The following is a 15,461-nucleotide window of genomic DNA, read 5'->3' on the forward strand; positions in this document are numbered from 1 at the left end:
CAGAGGCAATCGCCAGATTGGGGTTCTCTGCACTCACCCATCTTTCTTACAGCCCTAATCTCGCTCCTTCAGACTTCTATCTCTTCGGGCCAATGAAGGATGCACTGCGCGGTGTGAAATTTGAGGACAATGAGAGTGTGGTTTGTGCTGCGAAAACATGGTTGAAGAAACAGCCCGCAAGCTGGTACAGGGATGGTATACAAGCCCTTGTTCCAAGGAGGCGTAAGGCCGTAGCAGTGAAGGGAGATTATGTTGAAAATTACATGTATAGAGGATACATACAGGATACATACAACAATATTCTGTAGCAATATCATTAACGTCAATTAAATATTAGCTGAGAAAAAAAAATGTGGGGCATTACTTTTTGAGCGTTCCTCTTACTATTTTTAAGCTTATTTTCCCCATAAATATTGCACATATTATGCCTTGTATAAAATTATTCATTGATTTAGTAACATTATGTATAAGTGCATGACATTAAAAATTATCACGAAATTTTCACAAAATTACTGCCATATTTTTAGCTATAAACATGATATTTTATACATTTTTCACGAAATTTTTGAAAAATTAACACCAAAAAAATCCAGACCTGCATTTAACTTCTCTAGCATTTAATTAAGCACTCCAGTTAATTGGTACATACCCGAACAAATGCTGCAGGGAACCAACCAGTCTTATCGTCTCTAGAGCCCCACCACCAGTCTTTGTCAGTCGTGTCCAGGACCTCAATCACTTCCCCTGCTCTGAAAGCAAGTTCTTCCGGATCCATTGTTACGTGATCCCAGAGTGCTTCCGCTAGGACCACAGCATCTTCGTCCACAGCCTGGAACCAAACATTACAGTGGTTAGATCCCTTCACCAAGCACGGTTAAGGAAACATGTACATTAATATGCAAGTATCAGTCGCTTTTTGCGTAGTTAATGTGTTGGTGTGCGATAAACAGACAACCAACCTGGGATTACATTGTAAGAATCTAGTCAATAGTTTGCTAGTAAGGTTGATGAGAATAGTAACAGAACATTATCACACAATAAACAAGTCTACTTTGAGAAAATAAAACACTGCATATATGATGCATTAACATCAATCTTATTTACTTCAATGTCTGAACTAATCAGTGATTTTTCAACCAGTAGAAACAACTTAAGCAATCAATAATGTATACCAAGTTGAAAAACAACCTGGTTTGTAACAATAGGCTAAATAAATGTAGTAAACAAAGAAAGCTCAAAAATCAATTGGAATGTTTCAGTGTAAACTGTCTCTCCTCTCAACCTCCCTTTGATACATACATTGTCACATTTTCAAATTAATGTTTACTCTTGACAGACAGACATGTATTTGTGTCAAAATTTGAAATATAAAAAGTGCAAGTTTATTCTAGTGTTTAATATTAGTAGAGGTTCATTTTCAATGCGTACTTTTGTTTTCATAAAAAAAAAAACAACTTAATAGTAGATTTCCCACAATATGTTTGAGTTTTGTTTGTTAAGTTCACTTTATGCACAGCAAGGCTAATCAGGACTGGATCTACGGCTTAAAGTGGAATCCAAACCACCATGTGCCTCCACCCGGTATCAAACCTGGGACCCCTTGATTACAAGGTGACGACGTTAACACCACACCATCCGGGAGGCCCCTACAATATGTGGATCATTTTAAGACTATAGCTAAGTGTAAGACAACCACACTTTCTCTTGTGTTTTAAAACCACTTTTGAAATAACATCCACATATTTTTATTTCTGTAATTAAGTAATTTTTGCACATTTTATTCACAATTATCTTCTATATAAAGAACAGAAACACATGAAACCTATGAATAACTATTTCTTTCTTCGTCCAACATGCATACAATCTTTATATATATTTTTTTATTTTAATTTTATATACTGCCATCTTTGGCTAATCATGATGACAAGTGATGATTACATAAAACTGATGTAGGGACACACAAATGCATGTTTGGCTACATATAACTGGTGTTAACAATTAAACAATAATGGATCAAACGAAGCATAAGAGCAGCACATATGTATTTTTTATGAGCAAACATGATCAGTAACAATCATCTGATCGAACATGCCTGAGATGACACTAGGAAAAATGGAGCTATGATTTTTCAACTGCAACTAAATAAGAACATATGAGGTTATCACCAATGTTGCTAATTAAATACAAATAAAACAAGCATAAATGTTACAAACGATGTTTCAGGTTTACTTACAAATATTTAATCAGATTAAATTTTTTTTTTTTACAATTATGTTTTTTATTCAAATGCTAACAATGCTCAAGTTGTTACAATAATTTTAACAAAGCCCTTTAGAATAGTCTGTTAACCTGACAAATTTAAATTTGAAAGAAAATATTTCATAATGAATTAGAATTATCTGTTTTCATTGGGTATATTATGCTTTCTTCTTTTCCATCCTTTCTCTTATCTTATTTTTGTGCGTAATCATTTGAATTTTCTTCATGGCAACTATTAAATAATCTAACAGCATATGTTCTTATCATCTATCTTTGTTATTTGCACCCACTGAAAATTTTAGGTAGTTCAAAATCTGCATCTCATAACATTCATTGTTTATTTTTAGAAATTTTATTTGGTAGATGTGATTCCCTATGACCTAAATGAACATTTCAGTAGAAACGAAGAAAAATTAAAATAATAACAAACATTGCATAAAAAGGTCCCATTAAAAACAAATAAAATCACAAAACACTGGTTTTGTCCTCCAAATTTTTTGGATCAATCTATATCCTGCTTCAAGGATGGAGAAAAGAATGAGTCATTTCTCCCATCTTGAAAGAATGATCAAAGTCATTCCGAAAATTCAGAGGATGAAACAAGGTGCACATAATTATGTCTGAGTTGAACCAGACATTTTTGTGACTGAAACCAGCAACTTTGTCTTGATCTCACTTTCCCACATGTGACAATTCTGCCCAGCTGACTATTTTCATGGTCGTGCATTTAAAAAATGAAACACCACTTGTTAAAACTTTATGCTTCTTTGTTTGCAATAAATTATCAGAATTATTAATAACAACAACAAGGAAACGCAGCAAGGGTGACGAAATGCCATATTAGCATGTCTGGAATTCTTACTATTTAGTCTAAGTTTGTTTCAAGTTTGCTTTATGCCGAAGTAAGCTAACTGGGACCTCTCGATTACAAGACTACAGCATTAGCCACCATGCCATCAGTGAGGTCCCTTCTTCCTATTAATGTTTGATGATTAATTTAGAAAAATCCAAATCTTTCCCAGGACCTCTAGCTTAGTAGCAACAAAAGTTGGCATGAGTTCTTTGTATATCATCTTATTGTTGTGTAAACTGAGCTATCTGGCCAACTTCTGGATCCAACTTATGAAAATTTTTGTGTTTATAATGTCCACAGGCATTGCAAGACGATGTGGAGGCAGCAAACAGTTCATTTGACAAGACCCTCATCTGGAAACTGAATTTGTCGCCTTGATTGCAGAAGAAAAGCAAAAATCTTTTCTTTATAATAAAAGTAATAAATATCAGTTACTTACTATTGCAGTAGAATAACTGAAGTAAAAAATCAATTACCTCCAAAGCACAGTGTAAAATTGCAGAAAGGATGTAAAAACTTGGCATTGTCATATTCCACCACTCAATTAAAAAAAAAATGATTCCATGAGAGGAAATTCCAAATTTAAGATTTTTCTGTGAAAGTTCAAAGATTAAAATTCTATATTAACCTGAGCACCCTCGACAAAAAATCTTAGCAATGTGCATTGTTGATTCAATGATGGGGCCTCCCCACTGGTGCAGTGGTACATTGTCTCCTTGTAATCAAGGGGTCCCAGGTTCGATACCCGGTGGAGGCACATAGTGGTTCGGATCCCACTTTAAACTGTACGTCCAGTCCCAATTAGCTACACTGTGCACAAAGTGGACTTAAAAGAGCAATTCAATCAATAAAATTGATTCAATGACAGCTATGTGCACAACTAGTGTCATTTTCTTGTAATATGCAGAACTATATTCCAAATTGAAATAGCTAATACATTGTAAATTGCGTTATTCTGAGCACCAGCATGCTATAAACATTCTCCATTTAAGTACTTCTATGAGTAATGATCTTAAGCAGTAGTTTGCAGTGGGTCCATGCCACAATTTTGTTTCTTTTTCCAAGGTGATGTCACAAATTTTATGGTTCTTATTTACTCCGTAGTTTCCCAGTCTAAATATATTCAAGAATAGGGGTCTGTAGTTCTCTGCACTTTTGTCACCACTGATTTAAGGCAGTAATATGTAATATTGCAAGGTCTATTAAAAAAATGTCTACTAATGTCACAGCATGGTGGAATTCAAATATTTTAATGTGATAAATATATTTATATTTAAAGCTCACATAAGTTCCAGTTGGGAGAAAGTAATTTCAGAAAACAAATGGGAAACTTACCTGTTCAAATGACTTCTTCCTTTCCGACAAGGAAGCATTTGAGGATTCTGAATCTGACAGTGCTTCGTCTTCTGACGTACATCTCTCTTGTTCATCCTCGCTGTTTAAGTTTCCAGCCGAAGTTCTCAGAGTAGGAATACCTGCAAAGAGATCAATGGTACTTAAACCTCAATGTAAAAGCCCCTTTTTTAAAATAAAATATACTGCTTAGATTGATTGGTTGATTGTATTTCAAATTTTGGGTGTGTCAGCACTTAGGTTATTTTAAACCAGTCACATTATATGGGGTCCAGCCTCTTACCATAACTAAAATACAACAAAACGGTAATGTCAGAGCACTAAAATATGCTTACTTGGGTTAAAAGCTGAGGCTGTGAAAGGGCACATAAGGACAAAACACAGAACAACACAAACACAGCCCCACATGGGGGGAAGGGGGGGGGGGAAGCTTGACAGGACTCCGATCAATGTTTGAAAACAAATTTTTCCCAGCATGTAATTTCCCCAGGATCGGGGAATTGTGGAGCAAAACTGTTACAGAAGAGAGAACAGGGTTGCATATGGCGGAGGAAAAACCTTTGAACTTCCTCAACAGTCTGGGTCAATGTTGCAAACCAATTTTTCCCAGCATGTAATTTTCCCAGGAATGGGAAATTTTGAAGCCAAATTATCGCAGGCAAGGGGAAAGTTTGTCATGTGGCAGGGACAAGAACATCATTGAATGCTTGCAGAGGAGTTGAAAAAGAAGTCGTTGACCTTCAAAAAACTAGAGATACAGTGGGGAGTAGAAAATTGTTGGCTGAGCAGGAAAGGTTTATGAGTGCAAATAAAAATTACCGAAATAACAAGGACCAGTTCTAGTCTAGATCGCGTCGAGTGGTCTTGGTGCGTGGAATTTATTTAGAGGCAGCGTGTGAATACAGTAGTGAGTGCATTGTATTTTTGTGAATGATATGTGTTGTGTTGTGTAGTGAACTGAAATGAGGGACATAATTAACAAGCTGTCTATTCGGCTTACGAATGACGATAAGCTCCAAATCGTTGTGGATTTTTCTTGTATGACCACTTTATGAACAGATAAGCTAATGGGGATCGGACCTACAGTTAAAGTGGTATCTAAACCACCATGCATCGAACCCGGGACCACTTAGTTTAAAGGCAATGACGTTACCACTGTGCCAACAAGGAGTACCCGAACTTAAACTCGTGAAAATAGGTAGGTTGAAATTTTATTTTTATTCTCGTATATAGGCCTACATAATATTTCACAATATGGGCCTCTCATTTATGCAAATAAGAATGAAATTCTTGAAATGCTTTTCTTACTGACAGTGTACATTTCCATGTTTAATTTATGAGGTATATATTTTTAATCACAGTCACATCACTTCAACCTGCCCTCCCCAAATGAGTTAAAGAAAACAAAAACACCCCCACCAGCAGATTTTTGTCCATTTGAACACTATGATATGGTGCGATAGCCCGGGTTCTTAACCCAGTATACGCCACTGCTGGATTATCTGTTGCATCCGAAACACACATTGGATAATTTGAAATCTGGATATCCAGCAGCATTTAACTTTATGCATTTTCTTGTTTACATATTGCAAAGGTCATGTAAAAATAATGTAACTCACCAGAAGGCCTCCGCCTCAGAAGAGGAGAGAGTTCGTTGAGGTCCATTGGTTGACTAATTGAACGACGCAGCTGAGATCTGCCAACAGATCTCTTCAGGCTGCTGTTAAGAGAGAAGAAAGCAGTTTCCATTAATATATTTAATTATTCATGAATAATAATGATGCCTAAATAATAATATATGTATGTAAAATCAACTGCATGCAAAATAATTAAAGAACTGACCGCACAGATAAAAAAAACTATGTAGAGCCTAACCGAATTATGTTGTTTTCATTGTATCCTTTCCAGTGATGATGTATACAGTGACAAACCTTTCCAATTCTTTTGTGTATAGTTATACATTTGTGCACTACATTGTTATTGAATTAGTTCAGTCTTCAACAGCCTTTTTCACTATGAAACCGATATATTTAACTCCAAAAAGGCATGAAAAAGTTTCTTTTTAAATCAGTCAGTTTTCTGCAAAATCTATAAACAAATTAAAAAGTTACAGTATCATTTATTTTTGTTTCAATATTTGCAAAAAAGAGAGAAAATGTATTAATATAATTTGAAAATCCTTCACCTTACTGCAAACAAGATTTATTTCTATTCAAAATCATGAATATCCAAGTATCCACAAATGCACTGTTGCTGCGGTTTCATATCCACATACTAACCTCAAATGTCACAATTTCTTTAATACAAAAACTCCAAGACTCTCAGAACAGAAGTTACTTCTAACAGTTTACAAACTTTTCAATTCAACCTGCACAACTGCATGCATCAGACTTTATAAAGACTGGTTTTCATTGTTGTTACATGTGCACCTTATGTTACTTTTCATTGCTGATGTTCTGATGTAAGATGAATTCACTCTGTATTCAAGACTTTTCCAATAAGTGCACAAAATAAATAGAAATTTGAACCTGGGATACGTGGCATTGTGGCATGCTGTGCTAACCACTCTGCCACAGAGGCTGGCATATGTCTACTAAGAGATGGACCTATGTGAAATCTTAACAAATGGTGATACACTACCAATAGAAATGTACCGATAACAGTATTCCACCAATCCAATATAAAATTGCAAATGTTCTATGATGAACCTGAGTTAAACTTTAGCCGATGGCTGTCTCAGGACCATGTGACAGCAATTAATACATAATTCCTCCAAAACTAGAGATATTTTAATTATGTTTCTTCTATTTATATACATATGAAGATGATGGTATACTCGAAATACACTGCAATGAGAATACATGATGTTTGTCAAAGGCTGTTTTATTTTTTAGTCAATGCGAATGTTAAAGCATTTACTTTTCAAATGCACGGAAATATTTAAGAAATTCACAGAATAATAAATAAGCCCCCACATCTGAAGTGAATAGAGAAAATTCAAAATATAGCACTACTATGTATCTACAATCGTGCTAAGTATAGTTGAAAATTGTCCAAAAGTTTATCATAAAAAAATATATGTACTATGCAATAGCAAAAAAGTAGTGTTGCCATCTATTCATAAGTAGGCTATTGGTTCAAGCAATGGCTATGTAACCCAGTTACTTCAATGTATATACTGTTATATATTGCATAACCCTTTCTTTAAATGAATTTTGCATGGTTGTAGGACTCGAAAGACTACTACATTTTTTATTTTATTTTTATTTTTCACATCTGTTAATTGCAGGGGTTACAGGGGATAGAAATCTTGGATGTACTAAATAATAATTGGAATTCAATATACAAGAATTTATTTCATCTGACATCTTCATACAATTAATAAAAGTGCGGACCAAAAATTTACTTAAGCTGGAAAATGCCACACAAATTATTCAATTGTCAACAATTCATATTTTAATATTGAAACTACTGAAGCTAAAAAGGTGATATTTGGGGTTGATAAACAGTATGTAATGGTAACTTCAAACAATATAAATATTCTGGATTGGTTTGTTCATTTGTTATGTTCATAGCGACAATTCAATGAGTACTGACTGCTCAGACGTTAATGAACACACACAGATAAAATCTGATGCACCAGAAGACAAATGCCAATTTTTACAATAAGAAATTGCCACATTGGTCAGTTCATTCAAGAGTCAATGACCATGGACCATAGTACACTATAGCAATAAACCACACTAACAGCTTAGTTTCAATACGATACAGGCATTTTAGGAATCATATTCCAATTCGATCGGCACTATTAAAAAAAGGAATAAAAATGACAAAACATACCTCCTGAGTACAACTCCACTCTCGATGATTGCAGGAGATCGTGCAGGCTGAAGAGGCCTCATTTTGAGAGGTGACGGTGTGGAAAACTGCCTTCTGTAACTACCACGGGCCTCTGCGCACACGTGCCTCCCTCCGAGATCTGAATGAGTTCGTCTCACCTGCTGTTTACTTTTGTACCTATTTTGCAGATCAGCCTGTAAAAGGAAACAGAGTCAGAAATAGCCAAGTGCAGGAAATACAGTCAAAACATTAATGATAATCTTTTAAAATACCAAACTTTTGAAACAAATCTGCAAGTCAAATCTTAAGTCTTCTTATCTGCACAAGTCAAGCTATCCCTTGTGTACTTCATATGTAGTATAGAGGTTGGAATACGTAATTTAACTCTCCATCAATTCTACATGTCTATTCCAGGGATAAAATTCAACAACAGCCATTTTCAAGAAGATGCCTGCTGAACTTGGTCCAGGAAATGGCGATATCTACATGCATGCTTTTTGATGATTCTCTTACATGTGGATTACCAGTTCTAGGTGCTAGGCAAATGAAACCAATTTCTACTGGGCCTTACAACAGCGGCTGGATTAAAAGACTCAGGATGTGAATGGTATTCATAGTTTTCTATAGGCTCAGGCTAGTCGAGGCTAGGGCTACAGCTTACAGTAGAATATGAACTCCTGTGCACGGTGTCTCCACCAGAAGTCAAACCCAGGACCCCTTGTATACAAAGAACGTTACCTTTTATCGGTAACTAGAAAAACAAAATTGAAAATGAAATGACAAGAAACACTTTAATAAATTGAGAATAAAGTTAGATTACTTTATAATGTGGCCCACACAGGAAATGTTCTAGACAGAAATTTAAGTGACGCCAGGACTCAAACTCGGATCTCAGGTACACCATGCCATTGCTATACCAACAGAGTGCCTGATTTTTCACTTCTGCTGTTCTACCTGTGTGGGGAATTGTCTGCCAGTTATACTTAAATGGTATATGTTGCCCTTTAAACAATGATGACGTTGCAATGGTGCAAAGAATCTCCCAGTGTGAGGCTGTATATTATCCTATAATTTGACATGGGAGATATGCCATGTAGAAATGTGCTTGGTATCTCAGTTGGTAGAACAAAGGTATGTTTGAGTCCTGCACTCGCTTAATTTCTATGTAAAAGTTAGATTGCAAGGCAAAGCAAGATAAACACAACAATAGCAATGAAACAAAGAGTAGAATTCACAAAATAAAAGAAATAAAAAATACTGTTTTTTCTGGTTGTACAATCATTCACCAGAGTTACCATAAACTTATTAAGAATATCAAGAGTCGTAGTAGTTCTGTTGGTAGAGCATCTGGCCTCAATGCAGAAGACCCAGGTTCGAATCCCGGAACAGGTGATCTGAACCAGGAATTTTTCCACTCATTTCCCGGTTTCTGCATGGCTCTAAGGCTTTACCCTAGTGGGTAAAGGCATGATGCTGATCACATCAACCCTACTATGGCCAAGATCAACAAAATGTGGAGCATAGGAATAGGCCTCCACATCATCCCATATGCTTTCATGGCATGTGTGCACGCGTACAGGGGTAACTTTGCCTTTTTGCCAGACTGTATTTCAAGGAGGAGAAGTTGTTAACAGTCTGAAACATAACCTACAATTTTTGCTATCTATATGCCGAGTTGACAACACTAACCAACGACTAAGCTGCACAATAATTCTTTACTCATGGTCACACATCATTAAACTATGTCCCTGTTGTTCAGAGAGAAACATCAGCCTGGGAAAAATAAGATCCAGAGTTGAAGTCCTGCGCACCGCATAGTTTTTTCTGGATGAATTTACCATCACAGTGTATGTATTAAATTGTTAAATTAACACCAGGCGATTGCACAAGAAACCAACCTTGTTATGGAAAATCCTATCGAACTGGTAGCGTATGCTTCTCATAACAGAGATGCTGCATCTCCTCTCCTTGCATGTACTTTCCATTCGCACATATCCTTTATCAAATCACATTCAATACGTGAAGAAACACACGCATCCTGATAAGCAACCATTAGCAGGTTCAACAAATAACAAGAAGAAGCACGGAAACCCCACCACATCTCAATCTTTCCTCGTGACGACACTTCCTGCCCTACTTCCTGTTTGAAGATAATTTGGAAGGAAACTTGCAGCAAAACATCCATTTCATTTGTTTCAGTTCTGCTAGATTTGGGGTAAGTCATACACGTATTTAATACAGTTTATGATTCGAAATGTTCATCTTATAGGAGCAAGGAGGTGTGCATGAAAACTAGTATTATGCCATTCCTGTTTTGGATTAGATTTTTTATATTGTTTTATCATGAGAAACAGACTGATGCAAGTGCATAATTATCTGGGAAATTTTAGTCATTTTTATACCAATCCGCTGAATGATTTCTAATAGCGTAATTTTAGAATGTGTACTTACACAGTAAGTACATTTAAGTGCACGATTAGCATGCCATGTTCAAGCCTCACAACAAATGAACTCATCATTATTGTCCAGAAACTACCTAATGTTATCTGCTTTGTCAAATAAGATTTCTTCTCTAATCTATTGCATGCAGGGTTATGGAAATTCCAAAACCTCCAATTGCATTTTTTTAAAAAAAATAACGACAAGTTTATGTGCAAAACTTTTGCATACATTCAAACCTAAAATTAATGCAATTTCAACCACAACCTTCAAGATGGAAGTCAAAATTCAAAAGCTTAAGCCAATTTGTTCTTTATGCTGCAATTCCACCATCTTGATTCTGATTTGAAGTGCATTTGAAGTGCAGCATGGGAAACAATTACCTTGCTCCTTCAGGATAAATCTTTTCAATAACCATTCCCCCTTTCCCCCGTAATCCTAAAAATAGAATCTTAAATGCAGAGAAGACTACAGAATGAGGGCTGACAACTATAAAAAAAAGTACACGTAACTGCCCTCTTTCGAAAAACCTGGCCACTCCACTGACTGTCAGGTATGCCTGTTGCTAGAAAAACTTACAAAGCATCATTTTTTTAACATAGAAGGATATCTCTACAACATACATATAATATGCGAGGATAATACGCAGGAGCATGCTGGAAAAAGTTTGGGAGGTGTTCTGGCAGTCATAATTTTCATTAAATACTATGTATCAAAATCAAAGCACAAGACACCTGGTGGATTTTTTGAGCTGGTTGTTATTACTTTATTGAGTTTCATGTTGAAGAGAGCTTTCGGACCAAGTGACAAGCAAGAAAGGCCTCTCTAGTGTGTAAAAAAGCATCCATTGCACATTTTTGACCAACAGACTGAGGTGACATGATGCACATTATTGACAAAATGGCCCAGTCCAAGTGGCACACATTGGCTTGCCATGCCAATTCAGTATGAAAGGTTGAATTTATTTCTGAAGGTTCATTTCCAAATGACTAATGATCGCTTGTCGCTTCAGTCTGACACCTTACTAAGGAAGTTCTCATTAAGACATGGTGAAGCCCGGTGTTTATAGAACACTTGCTCAATCTGCAAGCAAAAATGTAGAAATTTATGACTGAAATAATGCCATATAAAAGAAGAAAATATTTTTTCATTTTTAGTACTTCTATTTGTAACGAACCTGAGCATTTAAGGTTTTATGTAAGAAGTTAAGATTTTTAAAATGTTTGTTACTTCAAATAATGTGCAAGATGTTGCAGACAACTATAGTTAGATTGACACAGTTGTGGTTGGAACTTGTGTATATGTTTAGAAATATGTCATAATCTGTTCGTGTTGACGTCACTTTCTCATCTCAGCAGAGGAAGTGAACCCACCTGAATGTTTTTCACCTGACGACAGACTGAGCTGGAAAACAGGTGAAGGGGGAAGAATCAACAAGCATGTGGTAATGGAAAATGGAATGCCAGAATAGTGTTATTGGTTTGCATTAATTTAGTTTCTTTCTAGCGATACTCAAAAATAATAATTAAGTGCAGAAACTTTCATGTATTTACATTCGTCTTGTCCAACGTTAATTCTATATGCATTTGTGTTTAGTGATTGTGATTTGATATGCTATAGAATTGTTCTTTACGTGTCTTCAGACAAAGCAAAGAAACGTAAGTAAATCTGTTCTGTACATTTGCTTGTAAGTCCACACACGATAGGAAATCTATGTGATTATGAAATATAAGTGGTTATAAAACTGCAGTTAACTTTCAAAACCATGTTGTGTTTATTTTCTACCCAGCAAGCCCTGATGATTTGCAAAGATTCTAATGTTCCCGACACAAGAAGCAGCAGACTAACTTTGTAACGCCTAGTGTCCAACTGGAGGACATTGAATATTTTGAAGATATTTCAGGTGGAGGGTACATCCTTCCATCTACAGAACCCAAAGTATTGGGCCATGAAAAATAAACACTCACCTTAAATTTTTCTAGAAGTGCCTGGTTCAAAACATCAGACTGAGGCCTTGACTTTTTTGAATGTAAATTCACAGCTGACTTCACTCTTCTTCTGACCTGAAAGAGAAATAAATATTTTGAGCTTAAACAACTGACTGCACCACACATCAACACCAAAAATTTGAGTGTACATTAGGTTATCAAATCTGAAGCTGTAAAATATTAGAATCATTAAATGTGAAAGGTTTACTTTTATTTATTAATAATATTTGACACTAAAAGAAAATCCTTAGCTTTGAATATGCATTGTACCCAACATTGAAAGTTAGTTAGGTAAGCTAGACTGTAACACTAAATCATTTCACATTTCAGGAATTTCCATAGGAATTAGTCCATGCTAGAGGTATACAAAAATACACACATATATTTTAGAATCTGTAGTTTATTAATTTCTTGTCCCAGTTTTACACAAAGTAACTCAGAAAAAATTTATGTACGCTGATACACCTCAAGGTGGGCACAATTTGTAGCTCGACAAATATCCAAACGATACTTAAGCTTGTGCCAAGTGTTAACCAGCATTTGAGGTGTTATTAGCGCAAAAATACGCTATCTCAGATCACCCAAATCATGAACTTTCCTGCTGTACACAAGATCTTTAATGAAGCCCCATGCAAAAAAAGTCTAATGGTGTCAAATCTGGGAATATCAGTGGCCAAGCACTTTCTGAACATGCATGACTCAAGAGCACAATTGATTGCACAAGTGGACAACTGAAATCTGGGATTGTTTGTCTATCGACTGAGCTTCACTAATAGACAATATATGGAGTAGTTTTCGCATTATAAGCATTTATTTTTGTATACCTCTAGCCTGGAAAAATGAAATCTAGCATTAACACAAAATGTAAAGACTATTTCTCCGAAGAAAAAATTCCAGAAATTATAGGGAGATTTTATTTGCATTATGAACTTACTGCAATGTGGAATTGAATGGCCAGATTTCATGTAAAGATTTAAATTTTCGTTTAAGATAGTAAACTGTGTTGAAATAGAAGCTCCAAGAAATTGTTGCAAAGCAATTACTGAAACATGGTACATGAGGCTTGAAAAATTGTTGATCAGAAGATGCTTTATCTGTCTTGCAGGAAAAACCATAAGAGAGTGAAATACCTGTAACCATTACAGTGTGTGCAGCAATGTTACTCTATCTATAGTGATTCTTGACTAATTGAGATCCACGAAATCACAACAAAAATAGAAGCCACCTGCCTTTAGTTCATTTATTTCTTTATCATCTATAACAGAGATCTGGCTCCAGTTACAATAGGTGTACACAAAGTAATCAATTCATAAATACTAATTATAACAATACAATAAAGTAGGGGGTAACAGTTTTACCTGGAGGGAATAAAGGTTGTCGGAGCATGGTGCTGATCACGTTACTCCAAAAATTTGGCTGAGAGCGTGAATGTGTGATGCCCTATCTTCAGATATCCCTATGTGCCTTCATAGCATGGTGGAATGGGTATGAGGAACTTTACATTACTTTTTCACCTAACCTTACCTTAGAAATATATCAATAACGAAATAAATTTCACACTTACAACAGGTGGGCTATCCAGATCATCCAACGGTTCATCTTCCATCTGGTGGTCTGTGTCATGGGATTCTGAGCTGTCCCCACCAACAGGAACAGCTGAGTTTGGCACTATCTGGAAATTTTTAAGAAAGGTAATGATTTATTTTGTACTCATTGTCCACGTTCATGAAATATTTATGAAGTAACCCTTTATCTTTCATATCTAAACAATATCTGAAGTGGACAAATAAACTTAAATGACAAAGACTAGAATGACAAAGAAATTATTCAAACACTAATTTAAAAAAAATCAATTTAGAGTTGAAAAAAACATACATTTGGAAACACTTTCAAAATTCAGTATAAATTCAGGTTTCCAGGGTGAATATTCTAACAATTCAGGGGGGAAAAGTTGTAATAAAAATTAATTTGAATAAAATTTTACACTAAATATTTACAAAATAGTTCCTCTTACATTTTTACTAAGTATGTGATTAATTTATGGGCCTCCCCTCTTTGAATGTCACTATGTTGTTAAAAAGAATTGCTGATAATACAATAACGATGGGAATTTTACCAAAAATGTTCCTGCATAAAGTGGCTATGATGTTCACCCATGCTCTAATCAGTGGATCCTTGCGAGGTAAAGAAGCCAGAAGTGGACACAGCATGGTGCTGATCACATCTTTGGTAGGGCAGAGATCAAGGATGTGTAGAGTCTGTCCCCACACTCTATGAGCCCTCATGGTGCAATGTATTTAGTCTCCGTTAATTCATGGGGCCTCCTAATCAAGGGGTCCTGGGTTCAATCCTAATTTAAGCTGTAGGTCCAGTCCCAATTAGTTGAGTTGGTGTTTTAAGTTCACTTTATGCAGAGTAAGGCTTGATTCACATCTACGCTCAAGCAACTCTCAGGTCACTCTCCCCTAATGCTCCGCTCACGGTCAGGGGGTATCCACACTAGTGGTCAAGCTTCGGCCCGGTCAAGGTACGATCAACGTGTCTGGTGTTGGTTTCTTCACAGAGTGCACAGAGTTTTCTGTATAAAAAGCCTGCCGATTGTGCTAACTGCAATGTTTAATGGATTTTCAACGACAGACCTGGCTGTTGCAGCACTGGCGTTAATTAGAAGAAAATGACAAAGAAAAAGAATATCAAAGTGGGGATTCATTGACTTGGTTGATTTACTT

The 15,461-nt window shown here is 35.8% G+C and overlaps 1 protein-coding gene across 5 annotated transcripts in view; it reads right to left on the reverse strand.

Moving 5' to 3' along the window:
- RhoGEF3 (Rho guanine nucleotide exchange factor 3) overlaps positions 1-15,461 on the reverse strand; it is an 831,957-nt gene that overhangs the window by 32,217 nt on the left and 784,279 nt on the right. For 4 of the 5 annotated variants that reach the window (XM_083115351.1, XM_083115352.1, XM_083115350.1 and 1 more), the window contains exons 8-13: positions 14,297-14,404; positions 12,712-12,807; positions 8,306-8,499; positions 6,085-6,185; positions 4,448-4,587; positions 650-829 (exon numbers count right to left, since the gene is read on the reverse strand). In XM_083115351.1, the coding sequence (XP_082971477.1) occupies positions 650-829; positions 4,448-4,587; positions 6,085-6,185; positions 8,306-8,499; positions 12,712-12,807; positions 14,297-14,404 (819 nt within the window). The remainder of the gene's footprint in view (positions 1-649; positions 830-4,447; positions 4,588-6,084; positions 6,186-8,305; positions 8,500-12,711; positions 12,808-14,296; positions 14,405-15,461) is intronic. The other variant, XM_083115354.1, reaches the window with a different exon arrangement.

This window comes from Lepisma saccharinum, chromosome 30 (genome assembly GCF_977018435.1).
Source record: "Lepisma saccharinum chromosome 30, izLepSacc3.1, whole genome shotgun sequence".
NCBI classification, from domain to species: Eukaryota; Metazoa; Arthropoda; class Insecta; order Zygentoma; family Lepismatidae; genus Lepisma; species Lepisma saccharinum.